A 19,650-nucleotide genomic window follows, 5' to 3' on the forward strand; every position below is an offset into this window, starting at 1 on the left:
AATATATGATGTATATAATGCCATGTCATTAACATACAAACTCAGGTTGTTTCTCAAGGGCACAGTGAGTTAACAGACCCCTGCGCATGCACCACCGGGCCAGAGACATCCTGATTCTCAAAACCACCACACCTTCATTATCCATTTATCTCTTGATGGACTCTTAGGTTGCTTCCTTATCTTGGCAATTGTAAATGACGCTGCTATGAACACTGGGGTGCATGTATCTTTTCAAATTACAGTTTTTTTATCTTTTCCAGATATACGTCCAGGATTGGAACTGCTGAATCATATGGTAGTTCTATTTTTAATTTTTTGAGAAACCTCCCTGCTGCTCTCCACAGTGACCACACCAATTTCAAACAACAGTGTAGGAAGGTTCCCTTTTCTCCATACCCTTGCCACTATTTGTTATTTATGTTCTTTTTGATGACAGCCATCCTGACTGGAGTGACGTGATACCTCATCATGGTTTTGCTTTTCATTTCCCTGATGCTTAGTGATGTTGTACATCTTCTCATGTGCCTATTGGTCATCTGGTTCTCTAGAAAAATGTCTATCTGGTTCTTCTGCCATTCTTTAATTGCATTCTTTTTGATGTTGAATTATATGAACTGTTTATATATGTTGAGTATTAATCCCTTATAGATCATATCATTTGAAAATATTTTCTCCCATTCAGTGGGTTCTTTTCATTTTGTTAATGTTTCCTTTGCTGAAATGCAACCAATTCAGCATGCTTCTACACAGAAGCATTTTATTGACACCAATGAGAATATATTTAGGAAGACCAATGATTCCTTAGCAAAATGTTGATCAAATGGCAGGGAAAAAAAAAAAAAAAACTATCTCTATTATTTTAAACTTACAGTTTCTAGAAAACAAACACATGCTCTTGACAAACCATTCTTTCTATAAGATAAATGATAATATATGTGTAGGTTGTTTACTGTAGTATTGCTTGTCCTAGCAAAAGACTGGAAACAAACCTAATTAGTTGAGGCTAGTTAAGTAAATTGTGGCACTTCCACTTAAAGGAATCCTATGTACCTGAAAAAAGGGCAAGGATGCCCTTAAAGAACTTGTAGGAAAAACTAGGATATATGGGGAGAGGGGCATGTTGAGTGGGATATGTATTCTTATTTTCATTAAGAAACAATGGAATAATATAAGATAAATGAATGAAAATGGTAACCAATATGATAGGTAGGTAAGGAGCAAAATGAAATGAATGGGGCCAGAGGTGGAAGTTACTTTTCACTGGATACTGTTTTACTGTACAGTGTTCAGAATTTTTGAACCATATGAATATGCTGCCTTTTACAAAAAAGCTTTACAATGGTAAATTAAATTGAGTATCTTCTTGGGTATAAAATGTCCTCTCTCTATTCCATAGATTTGGCTGGAAAAACAGAACTTGAACAATGTCAAGTGGATGCAATTGTGGACACACTGGATGATTTCATGTCTCGTTTTCCTTGGGCAGAGAAAAGACAAGATATAAAAGTAATGTGATCAGTTTGCTATTAATCATATCCGTTTGCCAAGTGTTATGTTAGGTGCTTTTAAAAGTTCCTTTTTATCAAAGTAAAACATACCTCTAGTTTTAAAATATCACGCTATCGTAAAAAGTTTAAAACAAAGTACTACAGTGATTCCTGCCCTACCTCTTTGTATTAACCCTTCCTCAGGTGCAGCCCTCGTTTTAACACTGTTAGCTGTTTCTTTAGGATTTAGACATCTCCATATAGGATATGTAAATATGGCTTTCTCTGATTCACAAATTTTAGATAGTTTTGATAGACTTAGGAGACTAATGAGAATCTATCTCCTATGCAGTCATTCTGATTCCCTTCTCCCAAACTCCTAATATTAAAATTTTGTGGTGAAGTCGATAGTCATTACATTAGAATGTCTATGAAAATAGTGTGCAGAACTGTGCATTGTGGTATACTTCAATTATATTTCCTTTCTCACTTTCCTCCTCAAAGTAGTAATTACCTTTTTTCATTTGCTTCTTTTTCACTTTTATTGCTGAACCTTCCCATACTACCCAATGGCCTGCCAATACTGTATTCCACAAAGTCAAAGATATCAGATAATCTGTTGTTTCCATTATTACCTTGGAGATTTCCAGCCAGAGACTGCCATTCTCCTTTGTAGAGCTGTCTAGGTTTTTGCACAGCTTTCATCATTGGACTTCCCTTCACTGCCATCCCAGGAATATCTTTTTCTTGAGCTGGAGTCCTGTTTCCTGGATGCTTTCTTCTGTTTTTATTTACTCCTTTGTTTACTTGAGGCACATCCCCAGTATTCCTATCTTTTATCATCAAGGCTTCTTCATTTTTAATATTGGAAACTGTTATCCTCATTTTCCAGATGAAGAAATGGAGGTTCAAGTAGAAGTGTAAATAACTTGCCTAAGGTTATTTAGCTGGTAAGTGGTACAAGAAGAATTCAAATCCCAGACACTGTGGCTCAGACTCCACGTTCTTAACCACTGAGTGTAATGTCACAGGGCCAGCAGCTATTCAAAACAGCTGTGCAGGAGTATTTATTATGTACATGTTATAGCTTAAGTGAAGTGAAAGGGTTAGTCGCTCAGCTGTGACCGACTATTTGTGACCCCATGGACTGTAGCCTGCCAATCTCCTTTGTCCATGGAATTCTCCAGGCAAGGATACTGGAGTGGGTAGCCATTCCCCTCTACAGGGGATCTTCCCCACCTAGGGATAAAACCCGTGTCTCCTGCATTACAGGCAGATTCTTTACCATCTGAGCCACTAAAGAAAAGCTACAGCACAGAACAAATGGCAGTTTTATCAGTTTACTTAAGCATATTTACTCGGAGAAGGAAATGACAACCCACTCCGGTATTCTTGCCTGGAGAATCCCATGGACAGAGGAGCCTGGTGGGCTACAATCCATGGGGTCACAAGAGTCGGACACGACTTGGCGACTAAACCACCACCACCACCATTTATTCTAAATACCATTTGTTTGATTAGGATCCTCTGATTTAAACAGAGATATTTGGGACATAAAAGTATTCACATTTACTGATTCCTTGATATAAATGTAAGGTGTGTGGGGAGACACCCACAAATGCATATATATACACACATACTTGACTAGCCAGAGCAAAGTCTTAAATAAAGGCTCAACTTTGATGACAGAGACACATTTGGGCTCTGGAGTCAGACTGCCAGGCTTGAACCCTGATTCTCTTTTCACGAGTTGTCACTTAACTCTCTACCAAATTTTCACATTCAATGTCTGCAAAGTAGGCATAGCATACAATCTACTTTGAAGTATTAGTCGCTCAGTCATGTCCGACTCTTTGCAGCCCTGTGATCTGTAGCCTACCAGGGTCCTCTGTCCATGGGATTCTCCAGGCAAGAATACTGGAGTGGGTTGCCACTTCCTTCTCCAGGGGATCTTCCAAACCCAGAGATCGAACCCGGGTCTCCTGCATTGCAGGCAGATGCTTTACCCTCTGAGACACCAGGGAAGCCCACTTGAAGTATGTTGGGGGGATTAAATAGTAGAATAAGTATCCATGGCGAGGTGGAAAGTGTTTACTAAATATTAGTTATTAATAGTTATTAATAGTATTATTATACACTTCAGTGCTCATCATTTTTCCTTTTATTTGTCAGACATGACATCTACATTTCACATACCCTTATAAATGTAGAAACAAGCAGATATATGATCTTCAACTTCGAAAAAAAAATTATCTAAAGGTTTTTGTCCCATGTTGGCTTGCCTTTCTCTATTTCTCTACTTTGTACCTTTCTGTGACTGAGGCTCCATAACAGAAGCAATCTACCAAAGTAACATGTCTTTGAACATTTATGATGAGAGTAACTTTACCTTTGTGTTAGAATAAGAATGCTTTTTCATATTACCTACCACAAAACAAAACAAAACAAAACCCAACATTCACAGGACATAATCCAAGTTTGTGAATAAATCATATGAAGGGACAATGTGTTGCAGAATTATTGCAAATAGCCAGACTATTGGATTATCTGATTAGTAGAGGACCTGACCAGAACCAGTGAAAAATAACACAGTTCTTCTTTATCTTGTCACTCGGTCTCTGTAGTGGTTGCATTGCTGCCACCTTGTGGCACAGGTAAAATTTTCAAAAGCAGACTCCTGAAAACAGTCAAGATTTTAAAAACAGTCAAAATAGTCCTCTTATTATATGTGCTTCAAACAAAATTTATCACATTTATTTAATTATAAATGTATCAGTGATAAAAATTCCATTTCTAATTTAAAATTTAAGAAAGTTAAACTTACAGGCAAAATTTGTCTCTGAGCATTGGTCACACTGAAAATCCTTGAATTTATCACTAGAATTTCTGTGTTTATACAATGCATTTGTTTCAGTTTTCTCATCTGAAGAACAAGGCAGGGGTTTGTGGGTGGGGGATGAAGGTAAGCAGGACTGAAGGAACATCAGTGGCCCATTTCCAAAACTAAATGATTTTGGTAAGTGTGGATTTTAAAATGGCACTTTGGAGAAATACACAAACCTCCCTAAATCCTGTACAGGTTGTTTGATAGAAAACTATAGCAATAACTTTCAGTGTACACAAATCTACATAATAACACTGGAGAAGGAGGTAGGAAATTTCTGAGTCCATCAGGTATAAGAATGGCTATCGAGGGTTTATCAGAAAATATACTTTAAAAAGGATGTATAACAACATTTTGGGGCTTCCCTGGTGGCTCAGATGGTAAAGAAGCTGCCTGCAATGCGGGAGACCTGGATTTGATCCCTGGGGGGCGAAGATCCCCTGGAGGAGGGCATGGCAACCCACTCCAGGTATTCTTGCCTGGAGGATCCCCATGGACAGAAGAGCCTGGTGGGCTACAGTCCATGGGGTCTCAAAGGGTTGGATACGACTGAGTGAGTAAGCACAGCACATAAAAACATTTTATCTCTTCAGGTTATTCTGGTGAATATTCTTTAAAATGACTCAAAACACAAATGGTTATGCTGTCTAGCAATCTATATTCCATTGGACTGAGATGATTCTCACCGCAGACAATAAGAGAACCGAGGCGAAAGGAGAAGTCGAGAGTGTAGAGATAAGATTTTCATCCGGCACTGCATATGCCAAGCACTGGTGCCTCTTACACTGTGGAAATGCACAGAAGGAAAAGCAGCAGAATTACCCAAGTGAGCACACAGGCGTTTGTGGAAAGTTGTACGGCATCTCTACCCTGTCCCACTGAACTCCCTCCTGCCTCCAGCTATTCTAGGACAGCCAAGCTGGCTGGTGCCTCCCCTACTGATGCTGAGCTAAGCTAAGTTGTGGGAAATGTCACGTTTCTGGGCCTGTTGCCTCTCAACTCACAAATTTTGTACAAGGGGCTAAAGGACTCCCATTATTTTTAGAACCATGAATATGTTTACCATAGAGACAGAACCATATGTACAAGCGTGGTACAGAGCCGTGGAAAGCATATAAAATCAAAATGACAAGCTTCCCAACCTTCAGTGTGTGATATGTGACAAACACAGGTAAAGGTGTAATGAAGCTTTTATAAACTGTGCTCCTCAATATGAGGCATTATATTCTAATAATCTGTACTACCTAGCTAAGTCATAATAGTAACTCAAGTGAATTGATGAAGGAGTTATCCACTATTTTGTATTAATAAACGCTGAATTCTATTATGGGTCATTTATGAATATTGATGATATATGCATATTTTATAGTATTTTTGAGTTTAGTTTACATTTCATATCCACAATACAAACCAGCCCAATTTTCATATATAAACAAATAAACAATTCTTACCAAGAAAGACACCATGAATAAATTATTTGTTCTTCAGAGATTTAAGTAAAAACAAAGATAATTATTTAAGTGGGTGTATTTGTTCATTTTTTCCCCAAGGATATTATTTGCCTTGTAATAATATCTTACACATTATATCAAAAGGGGACACTTCGATGATGGATTTTACAGATGATATTCAAGACAGAGAATCTCACTCTAAGGTACAATGTTAAGTCAAAGAGAGGAAATTCATAAAGGCCCAAAAGCATAATACTTATGTTAAGTGTAAGACTGCCAAACTGGAGGACTCTACCCCAAGAAAATACAGTTAATTTCTTTACCTTTACTTACACTATTTAACTTTAAAGGGAGTGAGCCCAAAAAGGTTGGAGGATTTTAGAAATGTAAAAACATAATAGAATAATTTTCACTAACAAAAATTAGGATTAAAAACTATGAAAAGATTTTACTGATCAATGATTTAGTCATGATAAGTGAAAAAAACCATAAGAACTGATGACAAAAATGTAATCTATTTCCTCTTCAACTCTTTTTCTTCCTATTATCTTTAGAGTGACCTTTCTTCTCTCCCCTAGAATCAGATATTTAAGGAGCTACTTACATGTGATGCACCTCCTCTTCTGCAAAATTTGGACACATACTTAGGGGAAAACAAGTGGTTTATTGGTGACTCTGTGAGTATGTTTTACATCTTAAAAATGCATGTACATATATATGGATAAACAAAAAACTATAAAAATGTATTGAAAAAAGTGTTACCCATAGGGAAGAAGTAGGTTAGAGAAGTAGGAAGTAGGTTAGAAGGGCAAAAGCTAAACTTCTTTGAATAAACCTTTCTTGGTGATGTTAACTTTGGAAAAACGTACTAAAGTATATGTTATATAATAATAACAAAAATTTAAAAAGCTATCACTGACAAACTACAGCAAAGTGAAACAAATAAACTTGTGTCAAACTGGTGAATAGAGTATGTGGAGAAATACCTCTGTACTCTATTAGTAAAAAACTAAGAAACATCATCATTGGAAAAACACAGTGATTTGACTATACACATCTCATTATAAATATTTTCTCAGGGCAAACAATATTAATCATATACCAGTTTCAGTTCACAATGTACTTTATTTTAGAGTAAAGAGAAAAAGCATTCTGCGTCCTTTTCTTGAAAAAATGACCGACTTACTCGTCCTGGGCAACCCTAGGACCCAAATCCTTGTCTCCAAATTCTAAAAGTAACTAGTTTCTTGGAGAAAGAGCTCATTCTCAGTTTGGGACAGGAAATGTAAAATATGAGCTAGGAATACTTTGTTATACCAGAACCAAATTAATTATTAAAAAAAAAAAACCCCAAATTGGGAGTTGTGTCAAAAGGACCTAGCAGTCAACTTGTAGACACTCTCACTGGCCAAAGATGAGCAAAACTGTCTAACACAAAACCTTTATAGTAAAGTGCTGAATGTCTCATGTAAGTATTGAACACTGTAGTAAAAGTGAAAAACAGGATGGTTGTATGGGTACAGAATGGTTAAGTTTATCAGCTGTTTACCCTCCTGACACATGGTTCACTGCCACGGCCCAGCATCAGAGGAGAGTTCTATGCAGCATATCACTAGCCTGGGAAAAGGTCAAAATTCAAAGTGTGGTTTCTAAAGAATACATATCATTTTTGCACCACGGTATAGTCAAAAAATTGTAAAACTGAACCATTGGAAGCCAGAGACAGACTGTCTATATTCAGAAGACTGAAAAACACAAAGTGTGTGTGTATGTGTGTTGTGGTGGGAGGGGTTGAATAAAGCATTTATCCTGCCATTCTTATGCCAATTAAACCTCAAGATAAAAGAAAAAGATGGGACAAAGTTTATATTCATAAATTTTTTTAGTTAATAAGTAAGGAGAGATTAAAATAAACCATCGCTATCTTCCAACCCGTGATGAATCAATGAATCTAAGCACTGATTATCAACAATTGTTAATATTACAAAAGAGAGAGAACCAGATATTATATGGGTCTGCTAATAGAGGAGCACACCGTCACCTATGAAGTAGTCTTGCCAAGAAAAAGTTCAAATCTAAATCTGATTGAGAAGCTGTGTTAAGTTGGGGCACCTGCCTTCAACGAGACACCATTCTAGGAGACAAGATATTGCTTTTTGCCACACTTTGGGACTTACTCTAGTCACTATCTGCTGAGTCCTGAAGAGACAGAGAAGCAAACTTGCCATGTCTTTTGCTCCTTTCTCTGCCCTATTTATTGAACAATTTCTAATGACTTAAAAATATTTTTTTCTTCTGCTTTTTATTAAAAGTTCTTCGTAATCTATCTCCTGACTCCATCTCTCAGCACTTTCTCCCTTCCTCCAAATGTTCCAAACACTCTGGTGTTTTGTTTTTCCCTTAGATACAAGTCATACTCCTGCCTGAAAGCCTTTACACTCACTCTTCCTTCTGCCTGAAATGTTTAATTCCTGAATCACTGCACGTCTGGACCTTTTTATCATTCAAGCCTTAGCTTAATTGTCACCTCTTAAAGAACTTCTCTCTCTAACCACCTGAGAACCTCTCTCATCACTGTCTTCATCACCCTTATCACTTCACGTGGATTTTGTTTTTTGTTTCTTAATTGAAGTACAGTTGATGTGCAACATTATATGTTACTGGTATACAACATAGTGATTCACAATTTAAAACTTATACTCCATTTATAATTATTATATAATATTGGTTATATCCCCGGTGTTGTACAATAGTCCTTTATAGCTTATTTGATACATAATGGTTTGTATGTCTTAATCCCCTCTCCAATATGTAAGAGTAGGAGTAGGGAACACTTTCTACCAGTGTCCATGTGGTAGAAAGCTCTCATATATGGCTGCTGCCAGTTTCTCTGTTCCCAGCACGAACATAGAGGACAAGCATGAGCCACAACTTCCCTCTTGTATCTCTGGAAGACTTTTCAAGACCAGTGGATGAATCTGCCCCAGGCTCCTATCAAAGTGCTGATTTTGCCCTGGATCCTGGTGCGAGATCTTGTGTGCCCCCTTAAGAGTAAAGTTTCTATTTCCCCCAGTTTGAAAACTTCCAAAATCAAACTCCGCTGGTCTTCAAAGCCAAATAATCTGAGGTCTTGTCTTCCTGGTGCAGGACCCCTGAGCTAGCGGCCCTGACTTAGGGCTCAGAGCTCACTCCTGTGGGAGAACCTCTGCAGCACGTTTATTCTCTAATTTGTTGATTATCCCCAGCAAGATAAGGGACTAGATTAATTATATTATGAATCTGCCCCTCCTACCTGTCTCACTGTAGTTCCTTCTTTATGTCTTTAGTTGTAGATCTTTTCTGGTAGACTCTGGTCTTTTTCATCTATGGTTGTTCTGGGGACACTTGTGATTTTTGGTGCACTTGTAAGAGAAGGTGAGATCAGGGAGGCGAGTTTTCTACTCCACAATCTTGGCCGATCCCCTGCACCACACTTCCCATGTTTGATTGTCTTCCTGCTTCTAAAGTGAGAACTTCATCAGAGAAGGGTCTTGCATCACATCTTGCTCTCTAGTCAATCCCAGCACTTAACCTGTACAGGGCACATAGTAGGTACTTCATAAATATTGGTTGACTGAATTCTGAATCCTCTAACCAATAAACTGTCCTATTAATGTTGAAGATGTTATGTGAGCAAGTTCATAAAACACTAGCAATCTGCATTATTAAATCCCAAACAAAAGCAAAACTAAGAACAGTTCATATTTAAACTTCACTCTTTGATTGACATTTATATGGAGCCAAAGTAACATCATCCAGATTAGTTTCTGGTCATAAAGGAACAAGTGTACAAATTAAAAATAAAAACAAACAAAAAAGGTATACAAGAGTAGGACTAGGCTGTCATTATCCTACTGTACAGTGGCCAGTTATACTAATGGTCAGACATATATTAATGTCTTCTGATGTGATCCAATATAATGTTATGCTAGCCAAAAGTATTTAACTTAAAGCCATGTACTCTCTAAAGATAACTTGTACTCTATTCCTTTTTACTCTGCCATATAAAGGAACAAGGTAAAGATGAAATAATTATAAAAATCCTGAAGGCAGGACATTGTGCAGAACTAGTGTGGAATCTTCAATAAATAATTCAATGACATGGAATAAAAAAGTGGGGGGGGGGGGGAGTAATGTCCTGAATTGAGAGTTAAAGGATATAACCAAGTGAAACACATGGTCCCAGAATGGATACTGATGCTTTGTCCTATAAAAGACATTTGGGGAACAGATGGAAAAGCACTGATAGGGTATTAGATAACATAAAAATGTATTATCACAGAAAGGTGGAGATTGAATCAAGTTACAAAAGGCTATGTACTATAATATCTCATTTTAGTAAAAATACACACATAGGCATAGAAAAATAACCTATGTTAACGAAGTGTTAACATGAGTAAACTCTGGGCTTGGGAGTATGGTGTTATCTGTAATTTTCTATCACATATACATTCTGCTTTTGTAATTACAGACTATTCTGAATTAAAAAACAATTTTTTTTTTTTAACATTAAGAAATTAGGCCTTTTATGTTCCAACGAAAATTTGTTTCCTTTAAACTAGGTAACTTGGGCAGACTTCTACTGGGAAATTTGCAGCACCACACTTTTGGTCTTTAAACCTGATTTGTTGGACATCTACCCCAGGCTGGTGACATTACGGAAGAAAGTCCAAAGCATTCCTGCCATCGCTGACTGGATACTGCGAAGGCCCCAGACCAAACTCTAGGTAATGCCAGCCACCTCCAACCTTTATTCTTCTTTACAGCATCATTCTCATCAGATAAGAAGCTACATCAACATGCTGCATAATGCGCATACACCACTCCCTCAGCTCCGTTAACACTTTCATTTCTGCCATATTTTGCTTATTAAAAGAAAAAAAAAAGGAGGAAAGGGGATTAGGAAAAAAAAAGACTTTTGTTTCCAGTATCTTTTTTTCTCCAGAAGAGCTTCATATTATCTATAGTTTACAATACAGGCAGGCCATGCTTTGCACTAGTTTTGACACACATGAATTTCAGTCACAGTGGTTTAGTTACATATTTTCCAAAAAAAGAAACGGTTTGGATTTCAGTTTCCATGGTGTATTAATGAGTAATTGCATAAAGTATAAATTTTGCTGCTAGTGCTTCAGTCCACAAGTCACTATGTAAATAACAGACAGATATATGACCAACCATGCCACTTCTTTCACGGTCTGTTGGTGATTGTTCACTGCACATCTGTCATTTACCCACAGACAGCAAAGTGTGTAGCTGCGCTGCCTGCTTGTTTCTCAATGATACACCCACTTGACATTTTACAAAAATGGATAATTGAAAAAGGGAACTCACCCACAGCAGAGGAAACCATTAACAAAGTGAAAAGACAACCCTTAGGAGAAAATACTTGCAAATGAAGCAACAGATAAGGGATTAAATCTCCAAAATATACAAAAAGCTCATGCAACTCTTGTCAAAAAACTAACAACTTAATAAAAAAAAAACTGGCAAAAGATCTAAAGAGACATTTCTCCAAAGAAAACATGAAATGGCCAAAAAAACACATGAAAAGATACTCACCACCACTAATTATCAGAGAAATGCAAATCAAAGCTGTTGCTTCAATGAGGTATCACCTCACAGTAGTCAAAATGGCCATCATCAAAAAGTAAGTCTATAAATAATAAATACTGGAAAGAGTATGGAGAAAAGAGAACCCTCTTACACTGTTGGTGGGGATGTAAACTGTTACCATCACTCTGGAGAATGGTATTCAAGTTCCTTAAACAACTAAAACTAGAACTATCATATGATCCAGCAATCATACACCTGGGCATATTTCCAGAGAAAACAATAATCTGAAAAGACACACGCACCTGATGTTCATCGCAGCACTATTTACAATAGCCAGGGCACCGAAGCAACCTAAATGTCCATCAACAGAGGAAGGGCTAAGAGGTGGGACATGTATATATAAGAGAACACTACTCAGCCATAAACAGAATGAAATAATGCCATTTGCAGGAACATGGACGGACCTAGACATTATCACACTACGTTAAGTAAGCCAGAAAAATATCACGATATCACTTAATATGTGGGATCTAAAAAAGATACAAATGAATTCATTTACAAAACAGAAACAGACTTACAGATATTGAAAACAAATTTATGGTTACCAAAAGTGAAAGTGTGTGTAGGGGGGGAATAAACTAGGAGTTTGGGATGAACATACATATACTACTATATATGACAGATAACCAACAAGGATCCCTACTGTATAGCACAGGGAACTCTATTCAGTATTGTAATTACCTATATGACCAAAGAATCCAAAAAATATATGTATGTATAACTGAATCACTTAGATGTACAGCTGAAACAACACTGTAAATCAATTCTACTCCAATAAAATTAAAGTATTAAAAAACAAAAGAAAAAGAGAACTCATCAACAAAGATGAAAGTGCAGTAAAGAAAAGTGATAATGCTGGAGTGAAATTCAAACTGAACATAAATGGAAAAATGCTCTTCAGATGCAGTTTGAAGAACTTGGTGAAGGCAAACTTACTGACATAAATGAGGAAAGTGGTTGTGACAAAGATGAAGATGTCCTGGAGGAAGTGAGACTGGTGAAAAATCCTTCACGTTAAAAAAACAGAAGATGAAAAGAATGAGAAGCCAAGCCACAGATAGGAAGAAAATATCTGTAAAAGGACTTTATCCAAAATATATAAAGAACTCTTAAATATCAACAGTAAAATAAACCACCTGATTACAGAATGGATGAAAACATCTGGATACACACCTCATCAAAGACACACAGATGGCAAATAAGCATATGAAAAGATGCTCAATATTATATGTTACTAGGGAACTGCAAACAATGAGATACTATTATATACCTATTATAAAGGAAAACTTCAAAATATACCACCAAATACTGGCAAGGATGTGGGGCCACAGGAACTTTTATTCATTTCTGATATAAATGCAAAATAGTACATATACCTCGGAAGTTTGGCAATTCCTTACAAAATTAAACGTACTCTTACCATATGATTCAGCAAGCACACTCTTTGGTATTTGCCCAGGGGAGTTGAAAACAGGTCCACACGAAAACCAGCACATTGATGTTGTTGGTAGCCTCATCAATAATTGCCAAAACTTGGAAGCAACCAAAATATCCATTAGTAGGTTAATGGATAAGAAAACTGTGGTATACCCAACAAGAGAACATTTTTCATTGCCAAAAAGAAATGAACTATCTAGCCATGAAAAGACATGGAGAAAACTTATATGGATTTTTAAAGCAGTTAAGACTATTCCACAAGATACTATAATAGGTTCATTTGTCAAACCCATAGGCTGTACATCAAGAGTGAACCTTAGTGTAATCTATAGACTTTTGGTGATTATGATGTCTCAATGGAGGTTCACTGATTGTAACAAAAGTATCATTTTGGTGTAAGATGTTGAAAGTGAGGGAAGTTGTGTTGTGTGGGGACAAGGGTACATGGGAACCCTCTGTACTTCCTGCTTAATTGGCTATGAACCTAAATCTCCTCTACTAAACTCAATTTAAAAAGAAAAAACAACGGGGGTGGGAGGAATTATTTCATAACACTGAAAGAGCAATGAAATGCTGGAAGCTGATTGAAATCAAGGATTATGACTATTTGCCAAGGTAAAAAAAAAAAAATTCTTGCCTGCAAGTTTTACAGGAAGGTACTGTTCAAACTACTTTGATAAATTTTTTTACAAAAACTAAATTTTCTCAATGTTTCTAATATTTTACAGTGCACTAAATACTAATTTTCCTATTTTGTTCACTTACTTATACATTTATTTTATGCTGACAAAATTTTTAAAGGTCATGGGACAATTATTTTTCCTGAGGATTATTTTACACTTTCAACTTGAATCATTTTTATAGTTCTACATGACTGTATAAGAACTACCCATATAAACAAGCCATTTATATAGAAATCTTTCAATTAACTGTACATTTGGATTATCCCAACCTATTTTAAACCATAATTATAATGAAAAATAACATTTTAGTTCAATATACATATTGAGTTGTCTAATCTCATGTCATATCAGGAAACAGATTAAGAAAACAGATAGCCTTATCCATGAAATGAATGGCAGAGGAAAGAGAATATAGTTGAGAAGCAAAAAGTGGGGACAGGGTGTGGGGAAAAAAAAGAAAGAAAAGGCAAGTCCATCTAAGTGTGATCTTGTTTAAGGTGCTTCTTCTTCATAACAATGTTCTATGAAATCTGAGGGAAAAAATTACTGTACACATTATTAAGACTTACACTGAGAGTCAGAAAGATAAATATATTCTAACACATATATATGGAATCTAGAAAACTGGTACTGAAGAATTTATTTACAGGGCAACAATGGAGAAGCAGAGAGAAGAGACTTGTGGATGTGGGGAGAGGGGAGGAGAGGGTGAGATGTATGGAAAGAGTAACATGGAAACTTATATTACCATACATAGAATAGATAGCCAACAGGAATTTGCTGTCTGGCTCAGGAAACTCAAACAGGGGCTCTGTACCAACTTAGAGGGGTGGGATGGGAGGGAGGTTCAAAAGGGAGGGGATATATGTATACCTATGGCTGATTCATGCTGAGGTTTGACAGAAAACAACAAAATTCTGTAAAGCAGTTATCCTTCAATAAAAAATAAATTAAAAACAAACAAAACAAGAATTACACTGAGACACAAAGTGTATTTCTCGAGTATCTTGCTTCTTCAAATTACTTTTCTTACTCTTAGTAGCTGTTAAGAAATGATAATAGGTTATAAACAACTTCTCATTGCAAAGTCCTCATGTATGTCATCAGAGCAGTCTAGAGGAAAAAAAAACTGTCCTTCACAGAAGAAATTCAAATAATACTCTAGATAATAAAGGTAGAAATTTTCTTCCCTCTTATGTATACTGATTTTCCTCCACATAATTACATTCTAACAAGCTTTAATGAAAATAGAACTTAGTAAGTGATAAATACAATATTTATATAAATTATGGAAACTCTATAATGAGTCCCACTGTTTACACATATTGTGATTCAATAGAAAATGCAACCACAGCAGATTTTACAAGGAAATATTTCAGTCATAGCATCATCATAACCTTTAGGTCATCTTTTTTTCACTGAAAAGAACAACATATTCCATTATCCCATCCTGTATTTAAACATCTCCTCACTGAGCAAGTTAGCAAGGGTGAGAGTACATGAATTAACCACGGCAGAAATGAACTGCCTATTATATTTATAATTAGTAAGAAACCATACCTTTTGGGAAGTTAAAACAATCAATTCCTTAATTTTATAGACCATTTAAATATTCTGCTTAAGGTCACACAAATGGAAACCAAATCTCCTAATACTCTTATCTAATCATTATACAATAACACCAACAATGAGGAACAATATTAATGTTTCAACACACATATCTATTGGTATAAAGTTACAAGACTGTGGGGTCAGAACTAAGAGTTAAAAAACACATTATGTCTTTTATCCCTGTGTGACCTGTATTAAAAAATCATATGGTGCTTCAGTTGGCCAAACATCACTCCAACAACTGTGGCTTCATATGCTCTTTACCGGTGATGGATTTCAAATTTTACTGCTATCAGTTCAATAAAAGGACTAATGAGGATACATCCAAAGTAATCATTCCAGTTTGCTGAGAAAGAGACAATATTAAGCACATAATACCATTTGTGCTCAATACAGAAACTACTACAAAATGTATGATAATACAACTTACAATCTAATTGTTTTTATTAAGCCAAAAACGTAACAGAGCTTTACAGGGAGAACCCAACTACATTTAATTAAACATAAAAATATGGATTAAACAACAACAAAAGAAACAGCCTATCGCTGAAGACACATTAATACAAGAAAGTTACAAGGAACCCATTTAAGATTTTTAGAAGGTTAACATTCTCAACAATGTAAGTGATTTGGGTATTATGATGTAGAAGGAGGTAGTGATACTACTTGCAGAGTCCTTTCAATCTTTCACTTTCAAGACTGGGTAAGTCTACTGAGTCATGAGTTTTCAGGGTCTATAATATCTGAAGAATCACTATAAGAGCCTCATTAGCCTTCAACTGAAGAGTTATATTACTCTCGAAACTTAGAAAGTCAGGATGTTGTGAAAGTATAATCTTCAATAATGAACAAATCTTTGATTTATAAATAAGTTTATTTATAATGATATTTACATAATAAAACAAAACACATGAAACTCACAAGTTATACAAAGAAACTGATGCATAATAAAAACAGCAATATAGACCAACAGGCAAAAATTTAAAGAAAGATTTAATAAAGAGTTAAATATCAAGTAGACAACTTTACTTCTAAATTTCACTTTGTCACCCACACTGAATTGAAATTGAAGAATGGCCCTTTCTTCATTAGGTCCTGTACTGGAAATTCTGCAAAGTGGTAAATTATATTTTGATAAGAATTCAAAGTTAATGACCTATTTCCATGCAGTACCTAATGCTGCCTTAAAATGAAGTCACAGTCTGCTTTGAAGTGAAACAGCCTGCTAATCTGTTCTGCCAGGCTAGAAAAATGTCACCAACATTTTGCTGATATGTGGAGATGTGACGGGAATAGACTACTATTTAGAGTAGAGAGAACTGGAGCAGAAATGACTGGGCAACAGTTTCAAGAGAAGCAAAAGCCTGGGGAGGGAAAATAATGAAAACATGCACAAGAATAGGTAGACTAGTAAGCACAGTTAGTGCAGTTGGGAAATGAACAGAAGGATTTACTTCATGGAGCAAGATAAAGGCTTCTTCAGTTACTATTCACTGGAAAACAACTTAGTGCCTAGCCAAACAAATTTGTGTTAACAGAAGTACTTGGGAGGACCTGGGCGGGGGGGTTAGTATATGGAATGCCACCTTTAAATTCAGGTTGAGTTCTTGTTGATAGTGGTGAACATCTGCTTCAAATAGCAATAAAATGAAAGCTATATAATCTATACAGCTGCATTCTTTAACATAATTAAAAAAAAACTTCAAATGAGACGAGCAAAAACAAGACATAAGCATTGTCAAATAAGGCACATGTAAAAATCTACACACATTATCCAGTGAAAGACAATATATATATATATATTTGGAGGTAGAAATAATTACAAAAATACTGACATTTCTAAAGCATTAGCGTATTTGTTACAAACAATCACCAACTAATCCCCATTCAGAAAACTGTTTTGTAAAATGATTATTTAACATCTTCAAGACTACATATTCGTGGCTTTTTTTGAAATTTCACATGTGAGCATCTGGAGAATTCAGTTAGTGGCAAAAAAGTTGTCCATACTATGAGAAATGTAATATGGAAATTATAAAAAGTTATAAATGTTCATAAACCCCACGGTCATCATAATGTAAATGTCCTTGAGTGCACCAAGTTGATATTTCCTCATCAGTCAGGAATTAACAATTCTCATTTCACAGGCCCATTGATGTTTTTAGTAATGTGGCTATATCTGCTGGCATACTTCCTTCATCACCTGCAGGTCAGAAACTGGTGTTAAGAGTTTGATAAAAAATATTTCATGAAGCATACTTCTTTCCAATTTTCTTTACTTTTGGTGAATCCTTAATCATCTTTCGAAGCCCAGTTAGATTCAGTGTTACTCCCTGTTAAAAACCTTCCCAAATTCCTACAAATATTATTAGGGCTACCTCCCCTGTGCTCATGTTCACATTGCCAGCAGAGCTGTCTACAGCTTCTCTTTCTGATTTGTTAAAGATATAAAGACACATTTAGATAGCCTGGATCAAATCCTACTTATTCACATAGTATTTACTCCTCAGGTTCACTAAATAAAAGCATCTATGTAACAATCTGAATGTGAAAATAAAGACAAAACTCACAAATCCAAACAGAAATAATTTCATCTAAACTTATTTTCAGTCCAAAGATACAATCATTGACTTAAAGAAAACTTCAATTAAACAAGACCCCAGTATCTAGACACTTATCCAGGTGTCTCTCTTTCTCTATCACTCATACAGACCCCAGCTATAGTCTAAACTTAAGATAATACTTTTACCTACTCTTCTCCCTTCAGTAAAAAAATATGCATAAGATGACAAACCACTGTATAAACTCTCAGGAAATTCACTGACATGCTTGCCTCTAAACCTGTCCAAAGACTTGAAAATAGTCCATGAAATCCAAATTTAACATCACATAAAAAAGTAAGATACAGAAATAACTGGTCATACAATAAAAAATAAACTTTATGAGGAAGCTGGGTGATAGAGTGGGAAGGAAGCTTTTATTTGCCCTTTTATATCTTAGGAATCTTGAACTATGTGGATGTATCTACTTTTTAATAAAAAATTAAAAATCATTCTTTTTAAAAAGATGGAGGAAATGGAGAGGGTTCTCCTAATTTGATGACTGTTTCTAATATACAGTTGCTCTTTAATTTGAAATTATTCAATTTTTAATAAATGCATTTTATTGTACTCTATAGTAATGAGTATTTTGCTAGTCAAAATGAAATGAATATAAATGTTAGAGTTCTTAAGAAAATATTGTGCCATGTGCTTTGGATTCATAAATATTTCTAATATAGTAAGTAAATTATAAAATTGCAGATAAAATTATGGACCCGATTTTATTTCTGGAATATTTTTGTGTCAGAGACTAGGAATGCAACAGACAGACAGAATTTTTCATAATCAAAGTGGTTTTATCAGTTCTGGCAAAATGATCTTAGTTGTTCCAGTACGTTTGACACAAGTATGCTTATCTTCTGTGCTATCCATAATCTGCATACCAATCAAGGACTCAAACCATCTTTGTGACTCCCTGCTACTGCTAAGTTGATGCCTTCCCATATTAATAAAGTTTATGCTGACAAAAAACTTACCTTCATCTACTGTGGTCATATCTTGTTCTAGTTTCAATTTCTGTTGATTAATTTTTAGCATGGATTCTTCAATTGTCCCTTGGCCTATTAATTTTATAACTAGTACTTCTCTAAAGAAAACATAAGATATGCCCACTGGTTACTTAATATAAAATTATTTGATATATATAAACTATTAAATACATAAATCACTTAAGAATGTAGTAAGAATACTTAGAAAATTGTTTAACATATACATCCATAAATTTAAATTCTTTTATTCACACTATTTGAGATTGACATTTTCTGAGCATGTCACTTTCAAACATCCTTATTGATTCAAGAGATAAGAAAAAGATATCTATAAAAATTTCTGGTATAACTGTATTACAACAAACAATTCTGAGTTCAGGTAGGTATTTCATTTTAACAAAGAACATGCTTTGCTTATCAGGTTCCAAGAGATATAGTTTAGTACAAAAAGTATGAAAGTGTTGTAAAGTACAAAGATTACATAGGAGGTTTTAGTTCTACAACAAGTACTAATAAATATTTGGTTCATAAATGAACTTATCAATGTCTTTTGGAAATACAGTAAAATACCCCCCAAAGACTGATTGTTTGCTGTTTACATTGAGAACAGAGCTGAATTATAGGTATTTTCACCTCTTTATGTCCTGTGAGCAATGTCTAATTTAACTTTCACCTAAAATACCTACAGCTCACATAATCTATTTCCTATGAGGTAAGAAGGAAGCAACTGTATCACATTACCAAATCTGTCTGGCTCCTACATGGTTTAACAAGAAGTTATTTCAATTACTAATCTTTTTCAAAGGGGCTGGGTGGGCCATTGGTAGGACTTCATTTTCATTAGTTGCAGAAC

The 19,650-nt window shown here is 35.4% G+C and overlaps 2 protein-coding genes across 4 annotated transcripts in view; one reads left to right on the forward strand and one right to left on the reverse strand.

Moving 5' to 3' along the window:
- Positions 1-19,650, forward strand: part of HPGDS (hematopoietic prostaglandin D synthase) — a 46,094-nt gene that overhangs the window by 16,587 nt on the left and 9,857 nt on the right. Inside the window, exons 4-6 of the mRNA XM_065907259.1 lie at positions 1,397-1,506; positions 6,401-6,499; positions 10,424-10,588. Coding sequence (XP_065763331.1) covers positions 1,397-1,506; positions 6,401-6,499; positions 10,424-10,588 — 374 coding nt within the window. The remainder of the gene's footprint in view (positions 1-1,396; positions 1,507-6,400; positions 6,500-10,423; positions 10,589-19,650) is intronic.
- SMARCAD1 (SWI/SNF-related, matrix-associated actin-dependent regulator of chromatin, subfamily a, containing DEAD/H box 1) overlaps positions 15,500-19,650 on the reverse strand; it is an 85,297-nt gene continuing 81,146 nt past the window's right edge. For 2 of the 3 annotated variants that reach the window (XM_065907256.1, XM_065907257.1), the window contains exons 24-25: positions 18,786-18,895; positions 15,500-17,411 (exon numbers count right to left, since the gene is read on the reverse strand). In XM_065907256.1, the coding sequence (XP_065763328.1) occupies positions 17,350-17,411; positions 18,786-18,895 (172 nt within the window). In that variant the 3' untranslated portion in view covers positions 15,500-17,349. The remainder of the gene's footprint in view (positions 17,412-18,785; positions 18,896-19,650) is intronic. The other variant, XM_065907258.1, reaches the window with a different exon arrangement.

The sequence above is a fragment of the Muntiacus reevesi genome, chromosome 16 (genome assembly GCF_963930625.1).
Source record: "Muntiacus reevesi chromosome 16, mMunRee1.1, whole genome shotgun sequence".
Taxonomy (NCBI): Eukaryota; Metazoa; Chordata; class Mammalia; order Artiodactyla; family Cervidae; genus Muntiacus; species Muntiacus reevesi.